We start from the raw sequence: 15,750 nt of genomic DNA on the forward strand, positions 1-15,750 counted from the left end.
ACCCACTGAGCCTCGCAGTATTTTTAATTACAGACAATATCACGCGTCAGGCTCAGGACGCCGGACTCCATAGTGTAACGAGAGGAAAGAGCTTCCCCGTGTTTATTTCAGCTTTCCACACAGATAAAGACATGAGTAATGTTTCTATACTTCCCCACGTACAGTACAGCAAGTTTACATTCAACAGAGAGCCCCACACTCAGGGTTACATTCAGCAACACGTCTCCCATTCCACCTCCCAGTATAAGTCCAGGCAGGTTTTTCCGTTAAACCATTTGTCTTTTTTTTTTTTTTAATATCACTCAAGATAGATAGATTTAATACTTAATGCAACACAGCGAACAATTACGCACGTTGTAAAAGTTCCTATAAGCCACTGTTGGGAGGGGGGGCGGGGGGGGGGGGGGTGTAAGCTATAGAACGCAAGCCACATTCAAAACCAGACAGGCCTCACGACAACAAGTAAAGCTCGCCACATTTCAATATGATGACTCAGGACGTGTCACAGGATATTTGATACAACGGTCACACAGGTACAGAGGGACAGGGACACAGCTGGGACGGTCAGGTTAGAACATGGATTCAGAAAGAGTGTGGTTCGTCCGCATGGGTCCCGGCAGGAGCTCAGAGAGACGGGATGTCGTTGCACTGCTTCGGTGGGAATGAGTCCACGCCGCTGTGACATGTGTACCATCCATTGACAATACTCTTCTGGAAGGGAGAGGTGGAGGGGAAAGTCCTGGGGTTCTGCGCGAAAGTGTGCGCCGTCTGTCCGCAGGGGTACTGGGAGGACTGGGACCTGTAGCCGCCCCTCTGCAGCAGCAGAGGCTCCAGCAGGGGCTGTGACCTGTGCGCGGAGTAGTCAAAACTGCTGTCAAACGTGTGATGGAAACGTGACCTCGGGGTCGACTGGTCTCGACTCTCAGGGGACATGGGGACGTCTTGGGTGGAGGATGGGGGGTGACAGGGGCTGCTCTGCGCTCCGTCCGGGACGCGGGTGGACTCGGCCTCCGCGTCACCGGGACTCGCGTCCTCGCATTTGGCCTTGATGGAGTGGAGCTTCATGTGCTTGCGCAGGGAGCTCGGGTGGGTGTAGCACTTGTCGCAGCCCGTGACCTTGCAAATGTAGGGCTTGTCGCTGGAGTGCACGTGAGAGTGCTTCTTTCGGTCGCTGCTGTTCGCAAACCTCCGGCTGCAGCCCTCGAACTCACATTTAAAAGGTTTTTCACCTAAACGTGCAAAGAGAGAAATGACGACGGGTTACGGATATGCTCACAGGCCCGTGCAAGGCTCTCCATGTTCTTATAGCAGGCCTGTGTCAGCCCTGTGACATTGTTGAGTAACAATACATGACAAAATTACACTACATCCCCCAAATAATGCACATGCATGGTTCACTGCACTCTGTAAAATAACAGTTTCATCTCCATCGTTCAATCTGTGACTCTGCAAACACAGAGCAGGCTTCATCAGGCCGCATCAGCCATTTCTAAAAACTGTTTAAAATACTATATCTTGCATTAAATTGTTATTTTTATGCAAAATAAAAGTACGAGTCATTCAAATACTGAGTTTGGATGAGTTGCTGAAACTTTGCTGCAACTCTGATCGCAACAAGTGACTTTATCTGCAGACTGAACCAACGAAGCGTCAGCCACAGTTGAACATGCATCGAGATTATGATGAAGCTGCCAAAGCAAATGCAAAGATTTGTTTAAATGCAGCTGACCTGCAAGAAGTCAATTATGACCATCACGATGCTAATTGATCTTCTGGCACACACACGCACAAAAACTGCCTACAGCTGCGCGTCTTTCCCTCACACACACACACACTCGATCAGTTAAAGCCTGGCACAATAATAGAACTTTAATAGTGTCCATTAAATACTCTTTTACAGACCAGCGTGTTAATGGGTGTCAGTGTTTCAAACTAAATAAAAAAACCGTTAATAAATGTTTTTTCTGACATAAATGATGTCTAATTAACACACTACGCATGTGCAGTTGTGAAATAACATGTCATTAATTGTTCCTTCTCCGTCTCTGTTCTCGCTGAATTCATTAGTAAAACAATTTACACCACGAGCAAATGGTGGCGCCTGATGAATATCATTTTATCGTGCAGGCCTTTTTATTTCTGAGGACCACTCCCTTCATTTGATAATTAGAGTTTTAATTTCATTGTGTGCGAGGCAGCAGGAGAGATCAGGGTTCTCCTGCGAAACCTTTGAGGTGTGTGAAAAACTAAGAAGAAGACACAGTAAATAAATATGATCAGCTTATTAACTTATATCAGTGTTGCACGGGGGGGGGGGGGGGAGCCTAAATAAAATCACAATCTTATGCCATATTATGACATGACTGCTTCCTGACAAGTAGGCTAACAGGCTATCATAAGATATGATAAGGCCATAAGTAAATGACCCCCCATGGAATGCGACTCATTTTTATTTACACTGATACTCGTTTCCCTTTGCTGACTCCGGCCAAAGCATTTGTATTTATCTCCTGCCACAGGCCCACATCAGTGTGCTGTGCGCTCTGCTGCAGTGCCGCTGAGCACATGCAGGGGATGAGTCCCTGGGAGGCACATGCAGCGTAACGGCTACGTCACAGCTCTCCGGTGTCCCGGGATTTATTTAATAATTTCCCTGAATGAAGTGGGAGAGGCACCCGAACCTCCAGGCCTGCTCACTGAGGTGGCTCCCTACTCTGCTGCTCAGCTGTTGTTCCGGCTCGAAACCTCACAAAGGGTTTCTCTCCTGCAAAACCAGATAAATAACAGAGAGCAGGGGAGGCAGCATTTATAATAAAAATATAAAAAGAGAAGGCGTATAAAACCAGTGCCTTGTAATTATAATATTAATAATTTTGCTAATATATAAGAATGATTTATTTAATTAAAATTGAAATAAAATAAAACACTCTGCTAGGCTACTGCAATATTAATGAAAGCGTTAAAATGCTGACCACATTAGAACAAGTTGTTATTATCATTGCAGTGTTGTTATTTATTCTTTTTTATTATCTTGATGATGATTAACTGACCTGTGTGGGTCCTCTTGTGGATCTTTAAATTCTCTGATCTTGCAAACACTTTCTCGCAGCCGTGAAAGGGGCACGGGAAGGGCTTCTCCCCTGTGTGCACTCTGACGTGGTTCACCAGCTTGTATTTGGCTTTGAAAGGCTTCCTGTCCCGCGCACAGTTCTCCCACTGACACACGTACTCGGCGTGCTCGGGTCCTCCGACGTGCTCCACTGTCACATGGGTGACAAGTTCATACATGGTCCCGTAGGCTCTGGAGCAAGGCAGCTTCCCGGCCCCCTCATGGCCGTCACTCCACTTGCACACCAGCTCGTGCTTCACTGTTTGCTTGGAGCACCTGAGGAACGCGTCGCCTCCTCCATGCTGGATCGCCATGTTCAGGGGCTTGTACAGACCCAGGAACTGGCTGACGAGCTGCTGCTGCTGGCTGCTTCCCTTGGGGTTGATGCCTTGCCCATAGGGATGAGTCCGGGTGAGGAGGTCGCCAGGTAGACCCAGCATCATCTGGCTGCCGAGGTCTCGAGACACGTCCGTGGAGGCGTGGGCCTGCTCCTGGTAAAAAAAAGCATGGCTCCTGTTGTCTCTGCAGCCATGGAAGTCGCGATACCTTCCAATCCCGCCATGTTGGTTAGATCGTGATGCCAGTTGATCAGTGACGGGTGGCATAGCGGCTCCAGAAAAATTGGCTCCAATGAGAATGCCCCGAGGGCTGTGCTCTAACCGGTGGCTGGGGTATCCAGAGTCTGAAAAAGTGGGCACCGAATGGTCAACATATGCACTGGACCTCGTCTCGGGGTAGTCTCGCAAATTGTGCGAGGGGCAGAGTTTTAAGGAACTGCCAGTGGGGTGTCCCATGCGCTCCCCTGCCAAAGGTGGCAGCACCACGCTGGGTTCAGTATTGCTCTCCCCGGGGTTGACGCAGGAGAGAGGGCAGCCACCAAACCTCTGAAGGCTTGACATGTTATGTTGTGAGTGTGGCGATGAGTTTGCAAAATCGACCAAATTCAGGAGACACCTAGAAGTGCTCTCTCCATTCCCCCCCCCTTGTTGTAAGCTACATCATCTGCATGTGAAATTCTTGGCCGTGAACTTCGCAGAAGAAGGAACCAGACTCGGTTTCGTTAAAGTTGATGTGAGTCCCATGCCGTTCACTTTGCCCTCTTGATTTGTGGCAATAACCGTGGTAGTAAAAATGCTTCGAAACAGGCCATGGTGCAATATAAAAGCACAGCAGGCAAACCTGCTTTTAAAAGGGGAGCTTTGGGATTGGTTGGAATGCGCTGTGATTGACAGGCGCTGGGTTTGTTTTAAAAGGGACACGCAGGCGTTCACCGCACGACTCCGTTTTCAAATATCGCAGAGAAAATGCTTTGAAACGTGCCGCGATGGTCCCAAATATCGCTGCCTCTTTAACTCCAGGCGCCTGCTCGCGAGTCCCCGTCTCCAAAACCTCTGAGAAATGCGCACGTTAATGCGTAAAATGGCACTAATCACCTGCTGCAAGTCCGGGGATTCAAATGCACACACGAGCAAAATACGAGACAATCACGGCCCCGTCCACCGTCTTTTGATTTCAGGGGACATCTCGCCAAAGCAAATGTCCCACTCCTGCCCTGCAAGAATAATAGAGAGACTGGTCACTGCGTGTCCAGGCCAATTAATGTCAAGACGAGCATTTTGAGAGGAGTGGCACGTTTGAAAACACTCCGAGTCACATGAAACTAATTCTAACGATTAAATCAGTGATCTGAAATTATTTCAAACACGTTTGTGCTGCATCATCACAAAATATAACATTAAAATGTAAATGAAATGCTCCCTTGAGAGTTTTGTGTTAGATTTGGAAATATTTATTTTTTATAAAGGTAAAAAAAAAACTTTTACCTAGGCCTCACGTCCCAGATAAAAAAATTAAACCTAATAGCAACAGGTAGTCTGGTTCCACAGGCCCGGACTACCAGAATTTAACAATCATCTGACTGGTGGGGGAAAAAGAAAGTTCTTCAGACACACATCTCCCAGCAGTGACTTCGGGGAGTACCACAGAACAGGATGTACTATTTTACCTTTGAGCCCCGATGTGAACCATTTCTATACATAACCTCCTCCTTCGCATTAAGCTTAAATAAATTAATAATCATCAAGGGTGCCCCATGCGTCTTGCAGGATTGCACGGGTGTGAACAAAATCAAAAAAAAGATGTGGTTACGTAAAATGGAAATTATGAAACGTGACAAACGGCAGTGGAATGGCTCCACTGTTCCTAGGAAACTCAGATCAACTTTCTTACTTTGGGGTGCTGTGAGGACAGCAGCTCCGAGCTCTGCATGCGCGCTGCTCCAGTAGCGCAGCGAGTGTTTCTGCACGTCCCCTCCTCCGTCCTTACATGGCTCTGCTTCTTCCAGCGCACTCATTCTCCCACCAAGAGGCACTTCGGCTAATTCATTTATCTCTTGCCTTTATTTCAATCGACAAAAAAAGAGCGTGGCACGAGCCCCGAACTGCAGCTTATAGGTTTAAGGTGAAACCCTCTGTTTTTTCCCAAAAGATTGTAGCAGTCGGAATTTTTTACTTTTTCTTAAAAAAAAAAATTTAAAAAAGCAGTGGGAGGAAAGAAATAATCCTTTTGCACATTGTTATTCTGACGTCACCTGCAGTGGATCCTGGGCTGAGACAAAGCATGGGGCCCACTTGACATTAAGTGCCGCAAAATAGTCGACAGGCCCAGAACCGGCCTAATTCTGTCATGATTGTAATGGACGCTCATGTTTGTCAACCTTTAACCCGATGCATTTCCGCAAATGATTGAGGGCTGAATGCCAATAAACTGAAAGTTTCCAATCTGTCATTCAGGGACTATAAAGGACTGACAGGGCTGCGGTACAACTGATCCCAGGTTCTCCTTTCAGGCAAAAATAATGGAAGCACTGCACTTTTATTGGTTCACATCAATTCTAATAGGCTGTTTGGACTCATATTTACAATAACAGAGCCACTGCCTGTGCAGTACAGGCCTATTTCATAACCAACTTTACACTGTAATATTCTGCATTAAACTGCTAAAGACTGAGGTCATTTAATTGCCAAATAAATAATAAAATTAAATGGCAAATGGTCCTTGAGGTGGTCATAACTTAATGGGCCTTTAGCGTAATGAGTAATTTCCCATAAAATACTATTTTATTTGGTTCTCTGCAAAACGTTATGTAGGTAATAATAACTAAATATATTCTAAATGAGTGTAGCTAATAGATCAGTGCATCGATGTGTATATTATTAGCCAAATAAGTTGAACAAATTAGTAATTTCTTTCGATTAGTGTTGGAGGAATAAGGTTAGCTTCAGCGATAAAAAAAAAACCATACAATTATTAACGTAATAGCAAAGACATGCAAATATTGCCCTATGCTGTGAGCATTTGTTACTCAGATCAAGATTTTGTTGTATTGCTGTAATGTTTTTACACAATCATTCTAATTTGGAATAATATGCCAAATACGTGACACTGTAGAATTTTTTATTTGGATTGTGGACGGGGGTGCTTGTCCAACTTCACTTTTAATATCAACGTTGTGACACATGGTGGCTAGTTAACATGTGCAGTCCCTTCAAACCCTCCAGCTTTACGAGTCTGGTCCTGTTATGTTGGTTGCTTGACAGGTCAGACAAAATCATTGGGACTGTTGTACGCAAAATATCACTATGAACAACCGACACGTTCAGGAAAACGCTTTACATCCATAAGGCCCGAACCAGCACCAGTACAGAGAATAAGACACAAATGACAAACAAAGAGCAGAATGAAGAGATGAACCAAAACAGAAGTTAGCAGACAAGAGTTTTAGTGTAACGCCATGATGGAGACTGGACTGACAAATTCTGAAATTATGATTTCTTCAACCCGGGGGTGCAGTAAGACAATTTTTTTTAATAACTTTAGGGTAAAATGATTCGTATAAAAGCCCAAAAACATACATATATATATACGCGCACACATTTTTTAATATACAGTTTAAGCCACAATGAACTAATATTAGGTTGTATAAGAATCACCAGATGCACAATTGGTGACTTTTGTTGACAAAAGATAATAAATTCAGAATGATAGAGAACACATTATTATTATCAGGTATTGTGTGTGTGTGTGTGTGTGTGTGTGTGTCTCAATAAAACACAAAGTCACTTTGTGCATGCGGTACAAACAGGTATGCCTATGTGTGATTTCTTTGCATGTGTCTGTCTATGTGTGTGTGTGTGTGTGTGTGTGTGTGTGTGTGTGTGTGTGTGTGTGTATTTAAAACATTGTATGCATTAGTGTTGAGTGTGCTGACATATTATAATTGATGAGGGATGGCGGTGCACAGTCCTGCCACGACTTTATGAAATTTAGATGAATTAACAGGTTTGGGATGAGTCCATTTGCAGACAGATGCTCCAGTAAATCACAGCAAGAAGTCAATTAGCCCTCTCCACCAGCCATATGAAGGCGAACTTCAAGTACTGTAGCCGTCACTCAGGACCCAACCAACCATATCATTTAGGAAACATACACAACAATCTGTGCAGTTAGGTTTGTGCTGTATATGTGCAAGAATAAACCGGAATCAGAAAACACGAAGCACGAATGTGGTACGACAAAACGCTTCTTTGACCTCGTTTCACCCTTGACAAACAAAAACACAAATATATACCCGATATACAGCGATGCAATATACAGTCAAGCATTACTTTGTGAAATTGCACATTACGAGACAGTTGAATTGGCATTTGTCATGTCGAGCACCAGCCCCTGTGGTGAATAAACCCTATAGTCATCACCAGCCGCTACATTGAAATGAAAAATTACATGTCATATAAGCTGCACGTATTTTAAAGAATACCGCGATATGAAATATTTGGTCTTGTGTGAAAAAAATATAGATGCATATGTTGGGTTCATAAAAAGTATTTCCACTCGAAGGAAAATGTAAGCCCAAATTGTATGTTATTTTAAGATTTGATTTATTAGAAACTGGGCTACATGAATACAGACCAGAACCTGAGCCTGCACACAGTTGTGGGCTCCGCAATAATGTGAGAGGACCGAGAAACGTGTCCTTGAGAATACAGAACACTGAAAACCAAAAGAAATGAGGATCTTACTGAGTCCAACTGCACATCTAGACTGAGAATTGAGGATATGTCATATTAAACCACAGCAAATATAATAATAATAATAAAATCCTGCAGGTTCATACATCACAATGTCCATTTAAGCTAAAGTAGATCACTTTACACTTAATTTAACTGTGCCGTTGGGATACATTGAGAAATCTCTGTCTGTTTCAATACGGAAGACACAGTGGCATTTGCTAAATGGAGCTGCTACAGAGCTGAGGTTGTGTCATATAGGGAGATTAAGATTTCCCATTTCCTTGGTCACTATTGAGTTAACTCCCAGTCCACAAACTTGTCTATAGCACTCGGCCTGAGCCAACCAAGCGTAGTGTAGGCTAAAGGCCAGACAACATGGACTATAGAAATCATCACCCAGGTTCACTGAAAGATTTAAAATAACTCCAGACGACTATAGAGCTGCTGTAGGTCTGTAGATGTTTTTTTATGAGAAAAATGATGATCATACATTTAGGTCATTTATCAACTGATGCCCTGAAATAACCTTCACTGACTCCAACACAGAATAAGCGTATAAATGTGAGATGTTTACCATTTATGCTGATGGCTCCCCTCTGTTCCAACAGCACTGTCACAGAGGTATGCACACCACAATATTGGGATATTTTTAAGGTGACGCGCATGCTCAGTCGGAGGAGGGTTATGTTATAACCAATGGGCTATCCCAACGCTCAATGAGGTAATCCCAGCAGACATAAGTGAAAAAAAAATCAAATTATGCATACTGCAGTCCTGCAGAATAACCTGCTTCATCATTTAGCACGTTGCGTTAACGACTAAATGATCAATACAGATTTTAACTGTGTCGTACATTTTCAAGGGAGGAAAACACAGCAGGCCTGGGAACATATAGACAGATGCAGATCTATTCATCTATTTTGTGCTATTGAAACGAACATCATTTAAATGGTGAAATAAATAAATAAAATAGTTTAAGTGCAAAAACTAGAAAGTGGGTGAAATAAAAACGCACTAGAGTTACATTTTATCGATGTTTTAAGGAAAGTAGGAAACGAAAATAGGAGTGTGCGGAGGACGACGTGCTTGAGGAGCGGTGTCAAATATTTTGGTTGAAAAATGGCTGCAGTGGGTGAGACACACATTTAAGTAAAGTGCAGCTCTGTATAGCTGCGTGTGTAACTTTACCCTTTTCCTATTGTCCGGTTTGAATAACGTGTCAAGGCTCCTGTCTGGCGGAGAGGATTAAAAAAAGTTTAAATCTATCACGTAATAGTTTATTCTCTCATTCCTAATTTTTTTCAATTTGTTTTTAAATTAAGGAGACAAGTATAATTAGAAATATACGTGTCTTCAGCCTCCAGTGGTCAGTCCGCACATATTATATTTAAATATTTAATAAATAACCTGTAAAGCGGAGGAGATTTGTGAAGTATTTGTTCTTTTACTCTCCAGCAACAGTTGCTTTACATTACGGGCCCGTAGCTGATGACAGCTCCCTGACTTCACTGCTGCTGCTGCTCTGTCCCCCGCAAACAATTGTGACTCATCTAAAAGTCACTTAATGATTTCATATAGCGACGACGCACACGCTGCAAGTACACGGCACATAACATTAAGTGGCGTGTGGTGCGTTCACGTTTCAACGAGCCAATAAAATATGGAGGGAATATAGGAAACTTAATAGGCTGCTTGTCACTTGTGAGGGTTCACAAAGGTCCCCATAAATCTCATGGTGCAGAAACTGCAAAGGCAAACTATGTTAAGTGTGTGTGTGTGTGTGTGTGTGTGTGTGTGTGTGTGTGTGTGTGTGAGTGTGTGGTGTGAGAGTGTGTGTGCGTGTGAGAGTGTGTGTGCGTGTGAGTGTGTGTGTGTGTGTGTGTGTGTGTGTGTGTGTGTGTGTGTGTGCCGTGTGTGTGCCGTGTGTGAGAAGAGAGTGAGAGTGAAGGGGGGAGTAAACTGTGAGAGGCTATGCCTTCGTGGTGAGAGAGAGGGAGGGAGGGAGGAAGGGGGGAGGCAGCTTACGGAGCAAAAAGACATGAAGTGAATCTCATTCGTCGTTTTGCTTCGAGATCAGTTGTTGAGGTTCTGTAGAAAAAGCGCAAGTGTTGTACAAAGTGCACGGCGGCCATATATAAGAAGGAAGAAGAAAAAAAAAAGGATTAAGACAAATAATTAAATATGAGTAAGAGGCACCGAGCCGGCTGAGTTATAACTTCAGGAAAACTAAATCCCGTGCAACCTCCACAGGCTTTAGTGTAATAAAGTGCAGATTTACGCACGGGCCTATACCTCCTGCCCCCTCATCCCAAACACACACACACACCTCGACACACACGCGCACACACACACACGCACACACACCGACACGTACACACACACACACGACGGAGAAGTCAGAAAACTCACCTTTCTCAATCTATAACTCTTTCTCGAGGAAATGTTCTGGGAGTGAGTGCGGTGGGATGAGGGCGCGAGCAGGATGAAGGACTGATTTGAAGATTTCTTTTTTCTTTTTTTTGGTGTGGAGTGGGGGGGTGGGGGGGGTGAGGGGGGTCCGGAACCCCTAAAAAATAAAGAATGCGAGCTCCTTCCTGGGACAGGCTGAGAGGGGTGGCGGTGGTGGTGGTTGGGGAGGGGAGGGGGGGTGCTGGGATGTGAAAGGCTCGGAGTTAAAAAGCGCCGCTTGAAGCACTCAGCGCGTCTCTGAACTTGATCAGATTTTATGTGTCCTGCAGCGAGTCAGCGGCAGCCCCTGTGAAACGCGCTCAATGGCACGGGCTTTTTTTGGCAAAGGGAGAAGAAGAAAGAAGAAAGAAAGAAAGAATACCAGAAAAAAAAAAAAATCTCAGGATATTACAATTACTGCCATCTTTCTTTCTGTCTTTTATTCCTCCGTCTTACACCCTATAGAGCTTTTTGCACACACAAAAAAATGTCTCCCCCCCTCCCTCCCCTTTCAAGCGGCTACAAGAAAGCCACATTCTGGAGCAGGGCCAAGTAACATCCACGTTTTTGTGTTAATAAGAAACATAAAACCCACAAAACACATATAAGTCAATGACAGACACAGATATATAGACATATTGTTTCAAAAAAGGTCCTGCAACAGTTGTAACTTTCCCCCTCAACTTTTTTTTTTATTCCCTAAATAAATCCAAATGCAGTTTATGTTGCAGAATAACTGGGTTTCCGTAAAATAACTAAGTGTTGCACTAAAAGTTGGAGCAGGGACCTGGCTGTAAACCCCCTGCGAGCACAGGCAGTCCACACATTAGATTTGTTTTTGATTTATAAAAAGTCTTTGGGAGTTTCTTCGGGCGCATAAATCCGCAGCGGCTGCACGGGACGCGCACCCGCACACAACACGCACAGGGATCCGAGCTACAGAGCCGCGTTATACCTGCAAAATAATGCCCGTAAGAGCCAATCAGATGAAACCAATCGAGACGAGCTGCCATCTTCAATACCAAACGGTGCCAATCACCCGAAATCCAGCCAATTAACACCCTCCTCGGCGGTCACGTGTCGGAGGGGTAGCCGCGCGCCGATTGGCCGCCGTGGCACTGCCTCCCGAGTTCATTTATGTGCAGGGAGTGAGTGATTGACTTTATCAGTCCAAGGACATCATCCGCCTGGAAAGGGGGGGAAGTTTGATCCGCTTTCTCACGGATCGCAGTCCACGGGAGTTTTTTCTCCCAGCTCTCTTCGCAGAGGATTTTCCCCGTTTGGCTTGGGTTTGGCTTTTTTTTTTTTTTATATTCTAGGATTTTTTTTTTCCTCGCAAAACGTGGTAAATCTCGACGCGGTGTCTGCAGCGCGCGCGCTCCGCTAAACTGGATTTTAATTTTGTTTTCTGTTTTCTCCCCGTCTCCTATAAGTTTGCTTCAAGCTCATGACTATGCTGCTTGATAGCGGTCCGCAGTTTGCATCGTTAGGAGTGGGAGGTTTCGGGGGACCGCGGCACCACGAGATCGGTAACAGAGACCCGAGTCTGGGGCTGAATCCCTTCACCGATTCCCCCCACTCCGCAGCTTTCAAAATCAGCCCCGTAGCTCACGACATCGCCTCCAGCCAGACGTCAGCGTTCACCCCGCAAGCCTCCGGTTATGCAGCCGCGCTGGGGCACTCTCACGGCGGGCAGGTGGGCTCGTACGGACCGGGCGCGTTCAATTCAACACGGGACTTTCTCTTCCGGAACCGGGGCGTCGGGGAGCCCACTGCGCCTGGCTCCCAGCATGGGCTCTTTGCATCTTCGGCGGGGAGCCTCCACGGGCCGCCGGGGCTCACCGATAACCCCGGGCATCTGTTGTTTCCAGGACTTCACGACCAGGGGGTGAGCCACACTTCACCGAGCGGACATGTGGTTAACAGCCAAATGCATCTTGGCTTGCGCGGAGACATTTTCGGAAGACCCGATCCTTACCGGCCGGTCGCGAGCCCTCGGACGGACCCCTACGGGGCTCAGCTCCACAACTACAACCACCCCATCAACATGAACATGGGAATGAATGTGCCGACACACCACGGTCCGGGGGCCTTCTTCAGATACATGAGGCAACCGATCAAGCAAGAGTTATCCTGCAAATGGATAGACGAGAACCAGATGAACAGACCCAAAAAGACTTGCGAGAGGACTTTCAGCACCATGCACGAGATGGTCACGCATGTGTCCATGGAGCACGTCGGCGGCCCCGAGCAGAGCAACCACATCTGCTACTGGGAGGAGTGCCCGAGGGAAGGGAAATCTTTTAAGGCCAAGTACAAACTCGTCAACCACATCCGAGTGCACACGGGCGAGAAACCGTTCCCGTGCCCGTTCCCCGGATGTGGGAAAATATTCGCCAGATCGGAAAATTTGAAAATCCACAAAAGAACACACACAGGTAAGGCAACGGCGAATCCACCGCGCGGCTTGGGTAGAAAAATAACATTTGAAAGTGGGTCAGCTTCGAACGAGCACATTGTGTCTCACACTGTTTTTGTTGTTTACAAGAAGAGCTTGAGAACTTGGGGCCACATGCATCACGTTGAACTCTTCTTAGTCAGGATCTACAATTTGTTATTCGTCCAGTTTTTGTGTATCTATTAAAACACAGGGATAAATGAGTGCAGGGTAAATAAAACTGAAAATATAGGGTATTGTAGTTCTGTTGAGCAAGTGTGTCGTGTCGCTGCTCCTCGCACCGAGAAGTTGTGTGTTACATACAAAGATACTTGACTCACTTGTCCAGAGTTGCGGTGCTTTAGCGGCATTTTACGCACCGAGACTTTTGGACCCTTTTACCCATTTTGCCGTGCGTCTTCTACGATTGCAAATGTTCAGTGTGAGTTTTAGAAAAGCCCCTGTTGATCCAGTGTTTATTACATAGGAGCAGGAGCTCAGAGCAGACCCGTGGCAGCGAGAAGGAGCAGGGCCTCTTGAATAAATAAAGCCTGACAGAGCAGCGTGTAGTAGTGGAGCTGTATCCATTTCGCCCCCAAAATGTAGGTTACACTGTTATATAACTGTCTGCAGACAATTTACATCTCCCGTCTGCACGCATGCAGGCCGGGTTTCCTCTTCTTTTTAACGTGGGCTGCTGTGACAATGGGAGTTTGTTTGTTCGGGCTATTCGTGGGTGATTCACGTTGTGTGTATGTGTGTATTTAATCCTGCAGGTGAGAAGCCGTTTAAGTGTGAATTTGATGGCTGTGACAGACGCTTCGCCAACAGCAGCGACAGGAAAAAGCACATGCATGTGCACACATCAGACAAGCCATACATCTGCAAAGTGTGCGACAAGTCATACACACACCCCAGCTCTCTCAGGAAACACATGAAGGTAATTAACGTCTTCATTACTTGTTAAACACGTTAACACACACACACACACACACACACACACACACACACACACACACACACACACACACACACACACACACACACACACACACACACACACACACACACACACACACACACACACACACACACACACACACACACCACAGACAGGGACTTTATCACAACTTCAGGTAATTGTTAAATGCGCAATTGTGCCACTAACAAAGAAAGCACAATTTGCAATTGTACTAAACTATAAGTGACAACAACTATTGCTAAAAGTAACTAATTGAATTATAGTAGATCTTGTGATTGAGTTGTAGACGTCTGCCATTCTTAAAACACTATCGTTTCACAGCTTTACTTTAAAAAACACAGGCCCTCTCATAATACTTTTTACTTTAAGACAAAAATACATTTTGACTCAAGTCTTTTATTTATTATTATTTTCAGTGTCTAGAACTTTTTGTGCCAGTCTCAAGTTTTAAGTTGGAGCCTTTTCGTGCATGTGTGTGTGTGTGTGTGTGTGTGTGTGTGTGTGTGTGTGTGTTCACTGCTGAGGCTCCTTACAACATCCAGCATGAATACGCATTTAAATTCAGCTCCCATCCATTAAAGCGCACAGTTGGGAGGCCTGGGTGAATGTTAAACCGCATTGACTCACTCCTCATGCCCTCCATTATTCTCTATTTTACTCGCAGGTACACGAGTCTCAAGGATCCGAATCCTCTCCAGCAGCGAGCTCCGGATACGAGTCGTCCACACCGCCGGTGCTGGTCTCAGCCGGCACCGAGGACCCGACAAAAACACCGCCGTCAGTCGTGCAAAACACGTCTGGCCACGGCGAAGGACTGGCACCCAACTTTAATGAATGGTACGTTTGAAGCCCGAGGAGCGAGCCCTCCCCTCAAAGTGGACCACTGGGATGAGGAGAAATGAGGATAATATGAATTAAAAAGAAACGTTAAAAACACTATTCCTGTTCACTACTCACACACACACACACACACACACACTCACACTAATCACACATCATCTCTCTCCCACATACACACGCACACAAATTGGATTGGGACAAGAACAACAACAGCAACAACTACAACAACAACAGGAGATGAGAGCAAAAGCCAGCAGCACGCAGGCCACGTCCGTTCTCAGGATCACGACAAAATTGATTCCACGTGTTTTGAGGAAATCAGGATAAACCACGGAGAAATAAATCAATTAAAAAAAACTAAAAAAAAAACGTAATACTTTCTCAGTATAAATAAATGGGTTTTTTTATCTTTTAGTTTACAGATTTCAGAAGAAAAAAATTTGTTTTATTTTTTATTTTATGTATTTTCTCAAATTTTTATTTAAAAAAAGAATAAAAAAGGAAGATTATTTCATGCTGTTTTATATGACGGTGACACGGCTGCTGTCGCCTGTTCGATTGATTGTTGGAACTTCAAACAGTCTTAAGAAACGTGCCAAAGTCTTTGTCATGAACTTGAACACAGAAAAAAAACATCATAAATAAATATTATACTCGTGAATGTATTTCCTTGTTTGATGGGGTCGAATCTGTTGTCAACGTCCGTTTTCAGGTGGAGAAATGTGGTATTAGGTTACGATTGTTACCGTTGAATATAACGTTGCCTTTTGTTAATACCGTTGTAAATACATATCCATGATGCCATATTTATCAATTTGTAATTTAATTATGGGTATAAGTTCTGAAACTTAAATGATATTTA

At 44.8% G+C, this 15,750-nt stretch overlaps 2 protein-coding genes across 2 annotated transcripts; one reads left to right on the forward strand and one right to left on the reverse strand.

The window, feature by feature from the left end:
- Nucleotides 1-624: 624 nt before the first annotated feature.
- zic6 (zic family member 6) lies at nt 625-4,008 on the reverse strand. The gene is made up of 2 exons (XM_053429445.1): nt 3,051-4,008; nt 625-1,229 (listed from the first exon to the last, which is right to left on the reverse strand). The coding sequence occupies exons 1-2, from the start codon at nt 4,006-4,008 to the stop codon at nt 625-627; spliced, it is 1,563 nt and encodes a 520-aa protein (XP_053285420.1).
- An 8,068-nt stretch (nt 4,009-12,076) lies between these two features.
- On the forward strand, nt 12,077-14,895 carry zic3 (zic family member 3 heterotaxy 1 (odd-paired homolog, Drosophila)). Its single transcript, XM_053429100.1, has 3 exons — nt 12,077-13,067; nt 13,843-14,006; nt 14,713-14,895. Exons 1-3 carry the CDS (start codon nt 12,077-12,079, stop codon nt 14,893-14,895), a joined length of 1,338 nt encoding a protein of 445 aa, XP_053285075.1.
- The last annotated feature ends 855 nt before the right edge of the window (nt 14,896-15,750 follow it).

This window comes from Pleuronectes platessa, chromosome 8 (assembly GCF_947347685.1).
Source record: "Pleuronectes platessa chromosome 8, fPlePla1.1, whole genome shotgun sequence".
NCBI lineage: Eukaryota > Metazoa > Chordata > Actinopteri > Pleuronectiformes > Pleuronectidae > Pleuronectes > Pleuronectes platessa.

Excerpts from the sequence above, each read along its gene's own strand:
- zic6 (XM_053429445.1), bottom strand. The coding sequence starts at position 4,008 with ATGTCAAGCCTTCAGAGGTTTGGTGGCTGCCCTCTCTCCTGCGTCAAC. Across the intron at positions 1,230-3,050 it reads CCACAAGAGGACCCACACAG|GTGAAAAACCTTTTAAATGT; the intron begins GTCAGTTAATCA and ends TTGCACGTTTAG.
- zic3 (XM_053429100.1), top strand. The coding sequence starts at position 12,077 with ATGACTATGCTGCTTGATAGCGGTCCGCAGTTTGCATCGTTAGGAGTG. Across the intron at positions 13,068-13,842 it reads CCACAAAAGAACACACACAG|GTGAGAAGCCGTTTAAGTGT; the intron begins GTAAGGCAACGG and ends TTAATCCTGCAG. Across the intron at positions 14,007-14,712 it reads CTCTCAGGAAACACATGAAG|GTACACGAGTCTCAAGGATC; the intron begins GTAATTAACGTC and ends TTTTACTCGCAG.